This window comes from Scyliorhinus canicula, chromosome 5 (genome assembly GCF_902713615.1).
Source record: "Scyliorhinus canicula chromosome 5, sScyCan1.1, whole genome shotgun sequence".
NCBI classification, from domain to species: Eukaryota; Metazoa; Chordata; class Chondrichthyes; order Carcharhiniformes; family Scyliorhinidae; genus Scyliorhinus; species Scyliorhinus canicula.
In genome coordinates, this window is record NC_052150.1 from 188256782 (window position 1) to 188271847 (window position 15066).

General features: G+C 43.0%; 1 protein-coding gene across 4 annotated transcripts in view; it reads right to left on the reverse strand.

Annotated features, from left to right (window-relative positions):
• Positions 1-15066, reverse strand: part of arhgap12b (Rho GTPase activating protein 12b) — a 297001-nt gene that overhangs the window by 75181 nt on the left and 206754 nt on the right. For all 4 annotated transcript variants that reach the window (XM_038798268.1, XM_038798267.1, XM_038798265.1 and 1 more), the window contains 3 exons: positions 9991-10071; positions 1786-1869; positions 1538-1599 (listed from right to left, as the gene is read on the reverse strand). In XM_038798268.1, the coding sequence (XP_038654196.1) occupies positions 1538-1599; positions 1786-1869; positions 9991-10071 (227 nt within the window). The remainder of the gene's footprint in view (positions 1-1537; positions 1600-1785; positions 1870-9990; positions 10072-15066) is intronic.

Sequence of the window (15066 nt, forward strand, 5' to 3'; positions counted from 1 at the left end):
TATATACCCAACATTCTGTTATCACTGCAGCTGCATGCACATCACTATCCCCTTCTGCTTTGGGCTCCATGAACAACCTTGAATTTGCACGTCTGTCTGTTGAATCAAAATCTGGGAGTGGATAGAGAGAATGAGAAAAAACTAGGTTTGGGTTTCCTGGATAGTTTGTTGAAATTAACCGGAGGATGTCTTTTAAATCTTTTCCAGCAGGTTTACTGCCCTCTGCTACCTTCAGTTAGGTTGATTGACAGGTGGGTGGAAGTAAATCACGTGATCTGAGCTAGAGGAAACACTCATTTGGTCCATACGCAGTGCTGTATACCTTCTAGGAAACAAGGTCCTTAAATAAAAATCCTATTAAAAGGGAGGCTCACAACCTCATAAAGGCTTTTGTTCAGAGCTGTTTAGTCACCTTTGCCTCACCTCCAATAAAGCTGAAAATGGATGGGTTGAAGGTGAGTTTGACAATATAAATGATTTTCTTTTAAGCTTCTCAAGCATCCTTTGGAGTTCAAATTCTTTCCAATGCCATTGTTTACAAAGCCAAGGATCCCATATGCTTATTTTAAACATGTGCCTCTTGTTTTGCAACCCGATTAAAATTGTACTATTTAGTTGAAATTGCATTGAGGTATATATTTTCAATATCACCTTGCTAGAAAGTGGTAAATAGACCATTAATTAAAACGTTATAATTGAAAATTGGCTGGTTGAGACAGGTAACAAATTGAAAACATACTATTCTCCATTTATAACTAGTGCTTAATCAGTTTTTCATTTAACATATCAGGGGCGGGATTCTCCCCTACCCGGCGTGACGGAGGGTCCCGGCGTAGGGGAGTGGCGCCAACCACTCAGGGGTCGGGCCTCCCCAAAGGTGGGGAATTCTCCCCACCTTTGGGAGCCAGCCCCGTGTCGGAGCGGTTGGCACCAGAAGACTGGCGCAAAAAACCGGCGCCCCCGGCAGCGGGGCTGGCCGAAAGGCTTTCGCCGGTTGGCGCATGCGCCGGCGGTGACGTCAGCGGCCAGCTGCGTCACCACCGGCGCATGCGCGATATGGGTGGCCCTTCCGCTTCAGCCATGGCAAGGCCGTGGAAGAGAAATAGTGCACCCAGGGCGCTGGCCCGGAGTCTGAGCGGGGGGCCCCGATCGTGGGCCTGGCCACCGTGGGGGCACCCCCCTGGGGTCCGATCGCCCCCCCCCCCCCAGGACGCCGGGGGCCCGCTCGCGCCGCTGATCTCGCCGTTACAGAGGTGGTTCAAACCTCGGCGGCAGGAGAGGCCTCCCAGCGGCGGGCCTTCGGCCCATCCGGGCCAGAGAATCACCGCAGGGGCCTCGCCGGTCGGAGTGGCGAGATTCCCACCACCGCCACTTCCCGGGTGGCGGAGAATCTCTGCCACGGTGGGGGCCGGATTTTCGGCGGCCCCAGGCGATTCTCCGACCCTGCTGGGGGTCGGAGAATTTCGCCCCATGTTTACCATTTTAGTGGAAAATACGAAACTATTTCAAACAAGTTCCCTGTGTCTTATATACTCACCTAACTTTTTTGCCATTTTCAGTGATCTTTGTTGCATAAAGTAATCCATATTTTTCTGAAACCTGCAAATTTAGTGAAAGAAACCAAATTTGTTTTGCATTGCATGACACAATAGGCAATGGAATGATTAAATAATGTGTAATTAGGTCAATTCATTGCCATTCACTAGAAATATAATTAATTCTTTCAACTGACATTTAAACTGATTTTAATAGATAGACTTTTTTTGCTACTGGACATATACTTACAGTCGGTGAAGACTGTGAATACTTTGGTGATGAGGGTGGCTCATTGTTGTTGTTGTGGGTTAACTTTGGACTAGTTCTCGGCTCCTAAAAAGACAGAAAATGTTGTAACATTGTAACTGGCTTAAGAAAGAGCATGAGAATCAAACCATAAACAGCACTAAACATTATTTCAATGGTATTTCAAATTTCAAAATCCTGGAACTCCCTTCCTAGCAGCACTGCAGATTTTTTTTTATTCATTCAGGGGATGGGGGTGCCGCTGCATGGGCCAGCATTTATTGCCCCATCTCTAATTGCCCTTAAACAGTGGGTTTGCTGGACAGAGGGTATTTCAGAGACAACCAAATAAAACCATACGACATAGGAGCAGAATTAGGTCACTCGGCCAGTGAGTCTGCTCCGCCATTCAATCATGGCTGATATTTTTCTCATCCCCATTCTCCTGCATTCTCATCATAATCCCTGATCCTCTTATTGATCAAAAACCTATCTATCTCTGTCTTAAAGACACTTAGTGATTTGGTCTCCACAGTCTTCTGCGGCAAAGAGTTCCACAGATTAGGCACCCTCTGGCTGAAGAAATTCCTCCTCATCTCGGTTTTAAACGATCGTCCCTTTAGTCTGAGATTATGTCCTCTGCTTCTAGTTTTTCCTAAAAGTGGAAACACCCTCTCCAAGTCCATTCTATCTAGGCCACGCAGTATCCTGTAAGTTTCAATATGATCCCCCCTCATCCTTGTAAACTCCAACGAGTACAGACCCAGAATCCTCAATCGTTCTTCATACGACAAGTTTGCATTCCACAGATCATGTTTGTGAACCTCCTCTGGACCCTTTCCAAGGCCAGAACATCCTTCCTCAGATACGGGGCCCAAAACTGCTCACAGTACTCCAAATGGGGTCTCACCAAAGCCTTATACAGCCTCAGAAGTACAACCCTGATCTTGTGTTGTAGCCTCTCGACATGAATGCTAACATTGCATTTGCCTTCCTAACTGCCGCCTGAACCTGCACGTTAACATTAAGAGAATTGTGAACAAGGACTCACAAGTCCCTTTGTGCTTCTGATTTCACAAGCATCTTCCCATTTAGAAAATAGTCGATGCCTCCATTTCTCCTTCCACAGTGCATAACCTCACACTTTTCCACCTGCCACTTCTTTGCCCACTCTCCCAGCCTGTCCAAGTCCTTCTGCAGCCCATCTGCTTCCTCAATACTACCTGCCCCTCTACAGATCTTTGTATCATCTGCAAACTTAGCAACAGTGCCTTCAGTTCCTTCCTCCAGATCATTAATGTATATTGTGAAAAGTTGTGGCCCCAGCACCGACCCCCGAAGTACTAGTCACCGATTGCCGTCCTGAAAAAGACCCCTTTATCCCCACTCTCTGCCTTCGGTCAGTCAGCTAATCCTCTATCCATGCCAGGATCTTACCCATAACACCATGGGCTCTTAACTTATTTAACAGTCTCCAATGCGGCAACTTGTCAAAGGCCTTCTGGAAATCTAAATAAATCATGTCCACTGGTTCTCCTTTGTCAAACTTCCTTGTTACTTCCTCAAAGAACTCTCACAGATTTATCAGACATGACCTCCTCTTGACGAAGCCGTGCTGACTCAGTCCTATTTTATCATGCACTTCCAAGTACTCTGCGATCTCATCTTTAATAATGGACTCTAAAATCTTACCAATGACCGAAGTCAGGCAACCGGCCTATAATTTCCCGTCTTCTGCCTCCCTCCCTTCTTAAACAGGGGTGTTACATTAGCCACTTTCCAATCCACTGGGACCCTTCCTGCCTCCAGTGATACCGGAAAGATCATCACCAATGCCTCCACAATCTCCTGAGCTATCTCTTTTAGACCCTGGGGTGTAGTCCATCCGGTCCATGTGGTTTATCCACCTTCAGACTTTTCAGTTTCCCCAGAACTTTCTCCTTAGTAATGGTCACTGCACCTCACCTCTACCCTCTGGTTCTCCTGGAGCTCTGGCATCCCACTGGTGTCTTCCACCGTGAAGACTGATGCAAAGTAACTATTCAGTTCGTCTGTCATTTCTTTGTTTCCTATTATTACTTTTCCAGCCACATTTTCCAGTGGTCCAATGTCTCTTTTTGCCTCTCTCTTACCTTTTATATATTGAAAAAAAACTCTTCCTATCTTCGTTTATATTACTAGCTAGCTAGCACTCATACTTCATCTTCTCTCCACCGTGCTACTTTTTTAGTTGTCCTCTGCTCGCTTTTAAAGGCTTCCCAATCATCCTCGCCACTTTGTAAGCTTTTTCTTTAGCTTTTATGCTGTCCTTGACTTCCTTCGTCAGCCATGGATGCCTTGTCCTCCCGTTACCATGTTTCCTCCTCCTTGGGATGAATTTCTTTTGTGCACCCTGAATAACCCCCCCAAAACGCCTGCCATTGCTGTTCCTTGCTAGGTTAATTTTGCTAGGCTCATTTTCCAATCAACTCCGGCCAGCTCCTCCCTCATTAATGTAATACATTGCTGTAGGTCTGGAGTCAATGATGGCCATACAGGTAAGGACTGATTTCCTTCCCTAAAGGACGTAGCAAACAGATGGACTTAAAAAAACAATCGGCAGTGGTTTCATAGTCATCGTTAAGACTTTTAATTCCAGATTTTTATTGAATTGAAATTTCACCATCTGCCATGGTGAGATTTGAACCTGGGTTTCTGGATTACTAGTCCAGTGGCAATGCCACTACGTCGCTGCCTACCAGTTACATGAACTGCAGTGGTTCAAGAAGGTCATCACCGTATCAAGGGTAATTAGGGATGGGCAATAATCTTGACCGAGCTGGTGACACCCACATCCTATGAATGAATAAAAAAGTATTAATTCATAATGGGCAGCACGGTAGCAGGTTGGTTAGCACTGTTGCTTCACAGCGCCTGGTCCCTGGTTCGATTCCCGGCTTGGGTCACTGTGCAGAAACTGCACGTTCTCCCTGTATCTGCATGGGTTTTCTCCGGTTTCCTCCCACAAGTCCCCAAAGACGTGCTGATGGGTAATTTGGACATTCTGAATTCTCCCTCTGTGTACCCGAACAGCCGATAGAATGTGGTGACTAGGGGCTTTTCACAATAGCTTCATTGCACTGTTAATGTAAGCCTACTTGTGACAATAAAGATTATTATTCTTAATGTCAAACTAATAATTTAAAACAAGATCCAGTCATTCTAACAGTAAGGGCTGCTAAGTACACAGCAAATTTTAATAATCGTTACGGAAATATGTTAACATTAAAGATAAAACCAAGGTTAGTCAAAGCAAAGAACTAAAATAACTAAATTGACAATCCTTTACAATGGTTTACGAACAGAACCATATCTAGTGAATCCAGCAACCAGCCATGCTCAAATAACTGTCAGGCTGGTTTAGCTCACTGGGCTAATCGCTGGCTTTTAAAGCAGACCAAGCAGGCCAGCAGCACGGTTCGATTCCTGTACCAGCCTCCCCGGAAAGGCGCCGGAATGTGGCTTTTCACAGTAACTTCATTGAAGCCTACTCGTGACAATAAGCGATTTTCATTTCATTATCCTGCTTTTTATTTATTTCCTAAGGGTCAAGCATAAGTCAAGTAATGAAATGAAATGAAAATCGCTTATTGTCACAAGTCGGCTTCAAATGAAGTTACTGTGAAAAGCCCCTAGTTGGCACATTCCGGCGCCTGTTCGGGGAGGCTGGTCCGGGAATTGGACTGCGCTGCTGGCCTGCCTGGGTCTGCTTTAAAAGCCAGCGATTTAGCCCTGTGCTAAATCAGCCCCAAGTAATCTTCACAACAATGCTTATAACTTTGTGTCTATTCACACTTAAGAGCCCTAACTATTAGTACAATTGGGCCTGGTTTTAAATTATTAGTTTGGCATTATTTATCAATGGCAGATAATGTAAGCAAGTATGCTGGCATTGTTGATATGTTTATGGAGTAGCAATCCAGAGACTGAGACTAATTATCTAGAGACATACAAGTTCAAATCCCATCACGACAGCTGGGGAATTTAAATTCAGTTAATTAAAGTTGCAGAAATTTGGGACAGTAATTAGGGACTAGTGAAGTCCAAACAGAAAGTTAAAAACCTTATTGGTCCATTATGTAATCCAGTAACTGGGAGAGTCACTAATAATCCCCAACAATGTGCTCAGATATTTAGTGATTTTTATTCAACAGTTTGTACTATCGAGGGTTTGGATTAAGTCTCGGTTACCTCTCTACATACAGCTGACCAATTGAAGACCATGAACTTCACTCCCAAAGGTTGTCAACAAGGGCTACTCAGGTGCAAGAACGTTGCCTCTCCTGGACTAGATAAGATCCTTATGTTTTGATTTTTAAAATTGCGTCTGCTTTGTCTGCTCTTTAAACACTGTTTGGAAGATGGAGAAACACAAAGAATGGAAAAACTGGATATGAGCATCACTGGCAAGGTCAGCATTTGTTGCCCATCCCTTATTCTCCTTAAATGGAGTGGCTTGCTGGGCCATTTCAGAGGGCAGTTAAGAGTCAACCATATTGCTGGAGTCACATGTAGGCCAGACCAAGTAAGGTTGCAGGACTTTCGTCCCTAAAGGACATTATTGAACCAGATGGGTTTTTATAACAATCCATGATAGTTTCATCCTCACTATTACTGAGACAAACTTTCAATTCTGGATTTAGTAATGGAATTTAAATTCCAACAGCTGTCATGGTAGGATATGAACTTTGTCCCTCGAACATTAGCCTGGACCACTGGACTACAAAGGACAATTAAGAATAAACCTCATTGCTCTGAGTCTGGTACTGGAACAAACTCTGCCCTTGTTCAGCAAGACCATGACACCATTTAGATATGGGCTGACAGGAGGCAAGTAACATTTGTGGCATTTCTCCAAGAGACAATTCATTGTTTTAACATTCAGTGGGCTTAGTATCATCAAATCTTCCAACATCCTGGGGGTCACTGCTGATCAGAACTGTAACTGGATCAGCCAAACAAATACTCTATCTGCCAATAGGAGATCAGAGGATGAGTATTCCACAATGGATGACTCACCACCTGAGTATAAAATGCCTGTCCATAATCTACAAGGTATGAATCATAGAACCCCTACAGTGCAGGAGGCAGCCATTCGGCCCATCAAGTCTTCTCTGGCCCTCTGAAAGAGCACCCTACATACTCCTATTCCCCCACCCTATCCCTGTAACCCCATAATTCCACCTCATCTTTGGATACAGAACACTGATAGGAAACAAATTCAGGGAGATTATCAGACGTTTTGCTAAATTGATGAATACCTGTTCCATCCCCTTCTTAGATGTGTGGTAATTCTGAACCCAATGATGTGGACTCTTTGTATCATACTTTGACCCTGAGCTTAGCTTTTAATCTTTATCATGCTAGAATTTACTAAAGAAATAAGGATTTTCTTGAGAGAATGGAGACAGGTAAAAAGCAGCCAGTAAAGAGTTCCAACGATTGCAGATCTGACGAATGACTGGAGAGAAAATAGGAGGCGGTGTTTGTGTTGTTCAAACAAAGAGCATGTCTTAACATGTGCGGTGAAGGTGGTTTTGGAAGTAGGAAGCAAGACGCTATGGAGGAACGTAGGCAAGTGAAAAGGATTTTAAATTTGGCTATTGGACTAAACCAAAACATTGAAGGTTGCTGACAGCAGTAATGATAAAAAAGCAAAACTTTGCATGCCATATTGCGTGAATTGTAGTTCATGCAGCATGAAATTGGATGTGGCGCACGGAAGCTTGGAAGTGCCAAACTTGTGGGTAAGGTTTCGACAGCATTGGTGGATAATGTTGGGATTAGAAGCTTAGTTTAGGGTCAAAGTATGATACAAAGAGTCCACATCATTGGGTTCAGAATTACCACACATCTAAGAAGGGGGATGGAACAGGTATTTTGGTTCAAAGCTTTTCAGCTGGAGCGGAACAGAATGACTTTGGCCTTGATGATAATATTGGAGAAATCTCCTCTTCCCTTATTTGATGCTGACAATCACACCAAAGTGGTGGTAATATAATTTGGTTAGCAGCAGAGGTAGAGCCTGGGTGGCGTCAGCGTAACTATGGTTGGAATAGAGAAGAAAATAAACGGCACCCACACAGTGCAACTGCAGGTAAAAAAGTAATATAATGGATAGGTGGAGATGCAAACAATGAAGACAGTGCTGCAGAGGTGAATCACAGGGGGATGATGGAAGAAGTTGGGGTAATTGACCATGCTAAATACGACAAAGAGGTCAAGAATGTAGTGTACCATGGTTGCAGTCAGAATAAATGGCCACAGGGAACTGGAGTAATGGTAATTCAATTACTTTGAAAGTAAATTCTAACATGATAAAGACTGAAATGCTCTTGATGCAATGCCTTCTGCAGGGAATAAATAGTTAAGATCGAAGGCCTCATTGAGAGGGAGGGATCACCATCTGAGAGACAAATTTCAATCAAGTCCTTTGATGCAATAATTGCAAGTTATAAAGTTTTAAAAACAATTTTAGAGTACCCAATTAATTTTTTTCAATTAAGGTGCAATTTAGCATGGCCAATCCATCTACCCTGAACATCTTTGGGTTGTGGGGGAAAACCCCAAGCAAACATGGGGAGAATGTGCAAACTTCACATGGACAGTGACCGAGAGCCGGGATCGAATCTGGGACCTCGGTGCCATGAGTTGCCCCCAAGTTACAAAGTTAAAAGAAAATTGGATCATAAAACATTACATTCTATTCCAGAGCATTTTTACTTGTATGATTGCTTAAAATTATAATACAGGGAAAAACGCGAATTCACCATGTAATTCATTCTAAGTGCAATTATTTTCTGAACAAATCACTGTAAACAAAATTATAATGCAATTGTGTGGGAATAATGAGCTAGATAGGATTTCTCCCCCCCCCCCCGTCCCACTGGAATTTGAAAATTACTTAACTATGTTTATTGTGGACAAAAAGAAAAACGCATGATCATTATTTAGTAAATCAACCAGGACAGCACGGTGCCGTAGTGATTAGCACAACTGCCTCATGGCGCAGAGGATCGAGGTTCGATCCCGGCCCCGGGTCACTGTCCGTGTGGAATTTGCACATTCTCCCTGTGTCTGCGTGAGTCTCACTCCCACAACCTGAAAAGATGTGCAGGCCAGGTGAATTGGCCATGCTAAATTGCCCATGAATTGGAGAGAAAAAAATCGGGTACTCTAAATTTATTTTTTTTAAAGTAATTAAACCAGGAATTAATCAATACACTTCAAAAAGTCTTCTAAAATATAAGTTAGCAACTTCAGTACTGTTCATAATGCAGTAGAACCTGGACAATGATTAACTTCTACACGCTCCAGCACAATTCATTGGAATAGTACACAAATGTTCCATAACTACATCACAGCTCAGAACCTACTGAAATTCCCGAAGTTTCAACACAATGTGGTCTGAATTTGGAGGGATATACATCAATTCACTTTTTAAATAAAATGCTTTTAAATGCATCGTGTCTGTTACCTTTACCAATCTCTCGTATGTTCAGCTCCAAACTTATATAATTGCTATATCAGTGACACATCTACTTCATTGATAGTAAAAATAGTAGCTTAATTATTATTTAGTAGGCCAATACCTTCCCTAGCAAGAAATTCAAACTGAAATACTTTTGCAAAAATGGGCAGCACGGTAGCATAAGTTAGTGCAATTGCTTCACAGCTCCAGGGTCCCAGGTTCGATTACCGTCTGGGTCACTGTCTGTGCGGAGTCTGCACGTTCTCCCTGTGTGTGTGGGGGTTTCCTCCGGGTGCTGCGGTTTCCTCCCACAGTCCAAAGATGTGCGAGTTAGGTGGATTGGCCATGCTAAATTGCCCTTAGTGTTCAAAAAGGTTAAGTGGGGGTTGCTGGGATAGGGCAGACACGTGGGCTTGAGTGGGTTGCTCTTTGTAAGGGCCGGTGCAGACTCGATGGGCCGAATGGCCTCCTTCTGCACTGTAAATACTATGATTCTATGATTGCAAGTCAGAATACTGTAATTCATTCACACCAAATCATAATGAAAATTATCCAATCACAATGTAAATGCCAGGTCAAATAGAAAAGCTGACAAACTCATTAAGACTAACACTCATCAGAAAATATAATTAATACAAATTTAATAGATATATTTGCACTAAAGTATGCTTCAGGATAATTTAGATTAAAATACTAACTTGATCAGGATGCTGCAAAAGCAATGATGGTGGAACACAGAGATGTTCAGAGGAATTGCGCTTGTGCTTTTTTGCATTGAACTGGAAAAATCAAGATGCATTGGTTATTGACATATCCTCAATTTGCTATGGCAATACTGATTTTAAAATTCAAAGAGAACTTGGATCGTTGTCAAATAAACAAATATAGAATTGATAACTACCGTAGTAATGACTGAAGTAACAACTAGTCCCAGCTTGGTCTTATCAATTTATAAATTTTTTAATGATTTGTAATAATGAATTACTTAGTCTACCATTGTGCTACAAAATACTCTATTACAATGTCACAGGTACAAAATACTTTTCTCTGGAATAATAAAACCCATTGGTGAGAAAGAAAAGCCACTTTCTCTCATCATAACTTCAAATTATGGTATTGTATTACAGTACTGATTTACTTTATAACACTATAGTTTTTTTTCAGTTACTGTAGCTGTCACTCCCCAGTCTCCTCTTTTCACGAGAGATGCAGCCTATTCATCCATCCATTCATCCTAATGGGTTTAACGTCACAGTTCTGGTGAGATCCTTATAAGCCATTTTTGCATCTTCTCTAGTGCTTCTATATCATTTTTATAATATGGTGTCCAACCAAAGTACAATACAAGTTGAGCATTGCACCTCTACTTTTCAATTATATCCCTCGAAAATAAACTCTGGTGCTTTGTTTATGATTGTTATAGCCTCGTTATCCTGTGGCACAACTTTTAGTGATTTGTTTTCCCAGATCCCTTTGTTCCTATATCTCACTTTGATTCTCATTTACTTCTCAAAGTTTAATACCTCACATGTATCTATGGTGAAATTCACTTGCCAATAAGTTTATTAATATCTTCTTGCAATCTGTTGCAGCCTCCTCAGTGTTCATTATCCCTCACAATTTGCTGTGCCTGCAATTTTAAATGGTGTTTGATTCCAAAGTCTAAACTGCTACTATGAATCGTGAACAACCGAGCACTAATCGTCAATTCCCACCTTTTGCCAATGAGCATTGCGACCCTGTAACCTCCTTGCTTTCTGATTTTTAAGCAGTCAGCTAGTTATTCATTCTGCTACTTTGCATGCCTTATTAGTTTATTGTGCAATTACATTATCAAAGGCTTTTGGAAATATAGATATATTTCACCTAATAAATTCTCTCTTGGGATTAATGTTGCCTATGTATCATTACATTTTTGGTTTCTAGATGTTTAGGAGGACATAATTTTCCCTATTACCAATGTTAAGCTGAATAGCCGATATATACGTCCTTAAGAGGCCGTTCAACAACTCTTTTACTGTTAATTATTGCCAGTCCATTCTTGTATTGTTGCTTTGCTCCTCTTATGCCCCTTTTTTACTTCTCTATAGATTCTAGTTTTACACTTGTATATCAAATTGATATCTGTCTAGCATTTTTTGCTTCGTTCTATTTTTTAACTGCTTTGTCATCTAGGGAGCTCTGGCTTTGGTTATTCTCCATTTCTTCCTTGTGAAATGAATCTGGACTGCTCAAGCTATAATAACCCATCGCGCCATTTCGTTTCTGTCTGCCAATCTTTGATAAATCCAAGACAAATCAGTCCTCAACCCACTGAAATTAGCCTTCCTCCAGTTGTTAGTGGACTAGAAATCCACAGGTTCTGATAATGCTTTGGGGATACTAATTCAAATCCCACCACAGTAGATGATGGAATTTTAATTCAATGAATTTCTATATCTGCAATTAAAAGTTAGTCGCAGTGATAGTAACTATACCATCAGATTATCAGCAGGTGCTAAAGGAAACAACAAGAACAAAAACCTACTGGTATCGCGTGCCAATCATAAGAACATAGGACTAGGAGCAGGAGTAGACAATCTGGCCCCTCGAGCTTGCTCCGCCATTCAATAAGATCATGGCTGATCTTTTTGTGGACTCAGCTCCACTTACCCACTCGCTCACCATAACCCTTAATTCCTTAACTGTTCAAGAATCTATCTATCTTTGCCTTAAAAACATTCAAAGAAGTAGTCTCAACTGCTTCACTGGGCAGGGAATTCCACAGATTCACAATCCTTTGGGTGAAGAAGTTCTTCCTCAACTCAGCCGCTCCCTCTTATTTTGAGGCTTTGCCCCCTAGTTCTCGTTTCACCCAACAGTGGAAACAACCTCCCAGCTTCTATTTTATCTATTCCCTTCATAATTTTCTGTTTCTATAAGATCCACCCTCATTCTTCTAAATTCCAATAAGTATAGTCCCAGTCTACTCAGTCTCTCCTTATAAGCCAATCCTCTCAACCCCAGAATCAACTTAGTGTCTGCATCCCCTCCAGTGCCAGTATATCCTTTCTCAACTAAAACAGTCCACAGTACTCCAGCTATGGCCTTACCAGCATCCTATACAGCTGCAACATAACCTCTCAGTTTTTAAACTCCATCCCTCTAGCAATGAAGGACAAAATTCCTTCTTAATTATCTACTGCACCTGCAAACCAACTTTGTGATCCATGCACCATAAGACCATAAGACATAGGAGCAGAATTAGGCCACTCGGCCCATCAAGTCTGCTCCGCCATTCAATCATGGCTGATATTTTCTCATCCCTATTCTCCTGCCTTCTCCCCATAACTCATGATCCCCTTATTAATCAAGGACACTCAGGTCCCTCTGCATAGCAGCATGCTGCAATTTTTTACCATTTAAATAATAGTCTATTTTGTTGTTATTTCTACCAAAATGGATGACCTCACATTTATCATGATGTGGAGGTGCTGGTGTTGGACTGGGGTGAGAACAGTGTTGGACTTTACCCTGGTGTTGTAAGACTACTTACTGTTCTCACATTTATCAATATTGTACTCCATCTGCTAGACCCTTGCCCACTCACTTAAACTATCTATAATAATAATAATAATAAATCATTGTTCTGCATTACAAGCCAGCTGTTTAGCCCACTGTGCTAATCCCTCTGCAAACTGTGTGTCCTCTGCACACATTGCTCTACCACACATCTTAGTGCCATCTGTGAACTTTGACACATTACACTTGGTCCCCAACTCCTGATCATCGATGTAAATTGTAAACAATTGCAGTACCAAAACTGATCCCTGAAGCACACCATTTGCCACTGATCTACCTGTCACAGCCGCACCTGCGCATTATAGGAATGACCACAACACAGTCCTTGCGGAGGTGAAGTCCTGAGTTCACACTGGGCATCCAGCACATTGTTTTGTCTGGTATTACCATTGTGCAAAGTGGAATAGATTCAAAACAGACCTACATGCTCAAATGTGGGCATCCATGAGGTGCTGTGAGCCTCAACAGCAGCAGAGCCTGATAAAACCACCATCTCTCTCCCACCATCATTATAGGCAAACCTGCTGGCTGCGCCTTTTTCCACAAAAATAAAACACAGGATTTTTTGCCTTTGCCCCTCTCTCTCCTTATTTAGTCACCTTTCATTCCTTACCTGCCTGCGCCTCAACGTTCAGACCAGTTTGTTTTCCTGCTCTAAAGTGACTCGACTCAACCAGAATGTAAATGATGAAAGTGTTATGTTGTTGACAGCGCAATCAAGCGACACTTATCCAACAATGTCCCGCTCACTTAAGCGCCGCAGGGATTTTGCTGCAGCTTTATAAAACCCTGGTTGGACCTCACTTGGAATATTGTGTCCAGTTCTGGTAGCTCATTATAGGAAGGATGTGGATGCTTGGAGAGGGTGCAGAAGAGATTACCAGGATGCTGCTTGGACTGGAGGACATGTCTTATGAAGAAAGGGTGAGGGAGCTAGGGCTTTTCTTACTGGAGCGAAGAAGGAAGAGAGGTGATTTATAGAGGTGTACAAGATGAAGAGAGGCATGGATAGAGTGGATAGCCAGAGACTTTTCCCCAGGGCGGAAATGTCTGTCACGAGGGGACATAATTTTAAGGTGATTGGAGGAAGGTATACAGGAGATGTCAGAGGTCGGTTCTTTACACAGAGAGTGGTGGATGCGTGGAATGCACTGCCAGCGGAGGTGGTGGAGTCAGGAGTCATCAGGGACATTTAAGGGGCTCTTGGACAGGCACATCAACAGCAGTAAATTGAAAGGGTGTAGGTTAGGTTGATCTTGGATTAGAATAAGTGGCCGGCACAACATCCTGGGCCGAAGGGCCTGTACTGTTCTATGTTCTAATGTTGCTCTGCATTGCCCGATAATAGGCCTTGAGCCCATCAGTAAATGCAGAGTTATCAGGCGCTGATTGATGCCCACAGACACTGGCTGGCGCGAGGTCCCCGCAATGGTCAGGGCCCTGTGCCTAGGCACTATGTGCCTCTGGGGTTACATGCATTTTAAAAAGCAGAAGCCGCATTCGATGGACAGGGCTGAGTGATCCCACATCAACAGGTCTGATCAAAACTCTGTAGATCTGCCCTATCCAGTTATGAACGGGGGGGGGGGGGGGGGGGGGGGGGGGGGCAATTAAACACCTAATCAGAGGAATAGAGCCCACAAATGTCCCCGTCCTCAATAATTGGGGGGGGGGGGGGGGGGGGGGGGGGGGGCAGCAACAGCAGCACTTCACTGCAACAGACAAGGCTGAAGCATTGCGCAACCATCTTTATCCTTAAGCCCTCAGTGAATAGTCCATCTTGGTCTCCTCTCGAGGTTCCCAAATCTCTCAGATAGCAGTCTTCAGCCAATTCAATTCATTCCATGTGATATGAACAAATAGCTGAAGGCACTCAATACAGCAAAGGATGTGGACCCTGACAATATCTCATAAGTAGTACTGAAGACTTCTGCCCTGGAACTAACCAAGCTGTTTCAAGTACAGCTAGAAACTGACTTCTATCCAGCAATGTGGGAAATGTTCAAGTATGTACTGGCCACAAAAGGTCAAGTTCAATCTGGCCAATTACCACCACATCAGTCTACTCTCGACCATCAGCAAAATGATGCAAGGTGTCATTGATTGCATCATCAAGCAGTAATAACCTGCTCACTGATGCTCAGTTTGGGTTCCGCCAGGGCCACTTGCTGCCTGACCCCATTCCCTAGCCTGGGACCAAACATGGACAAAAG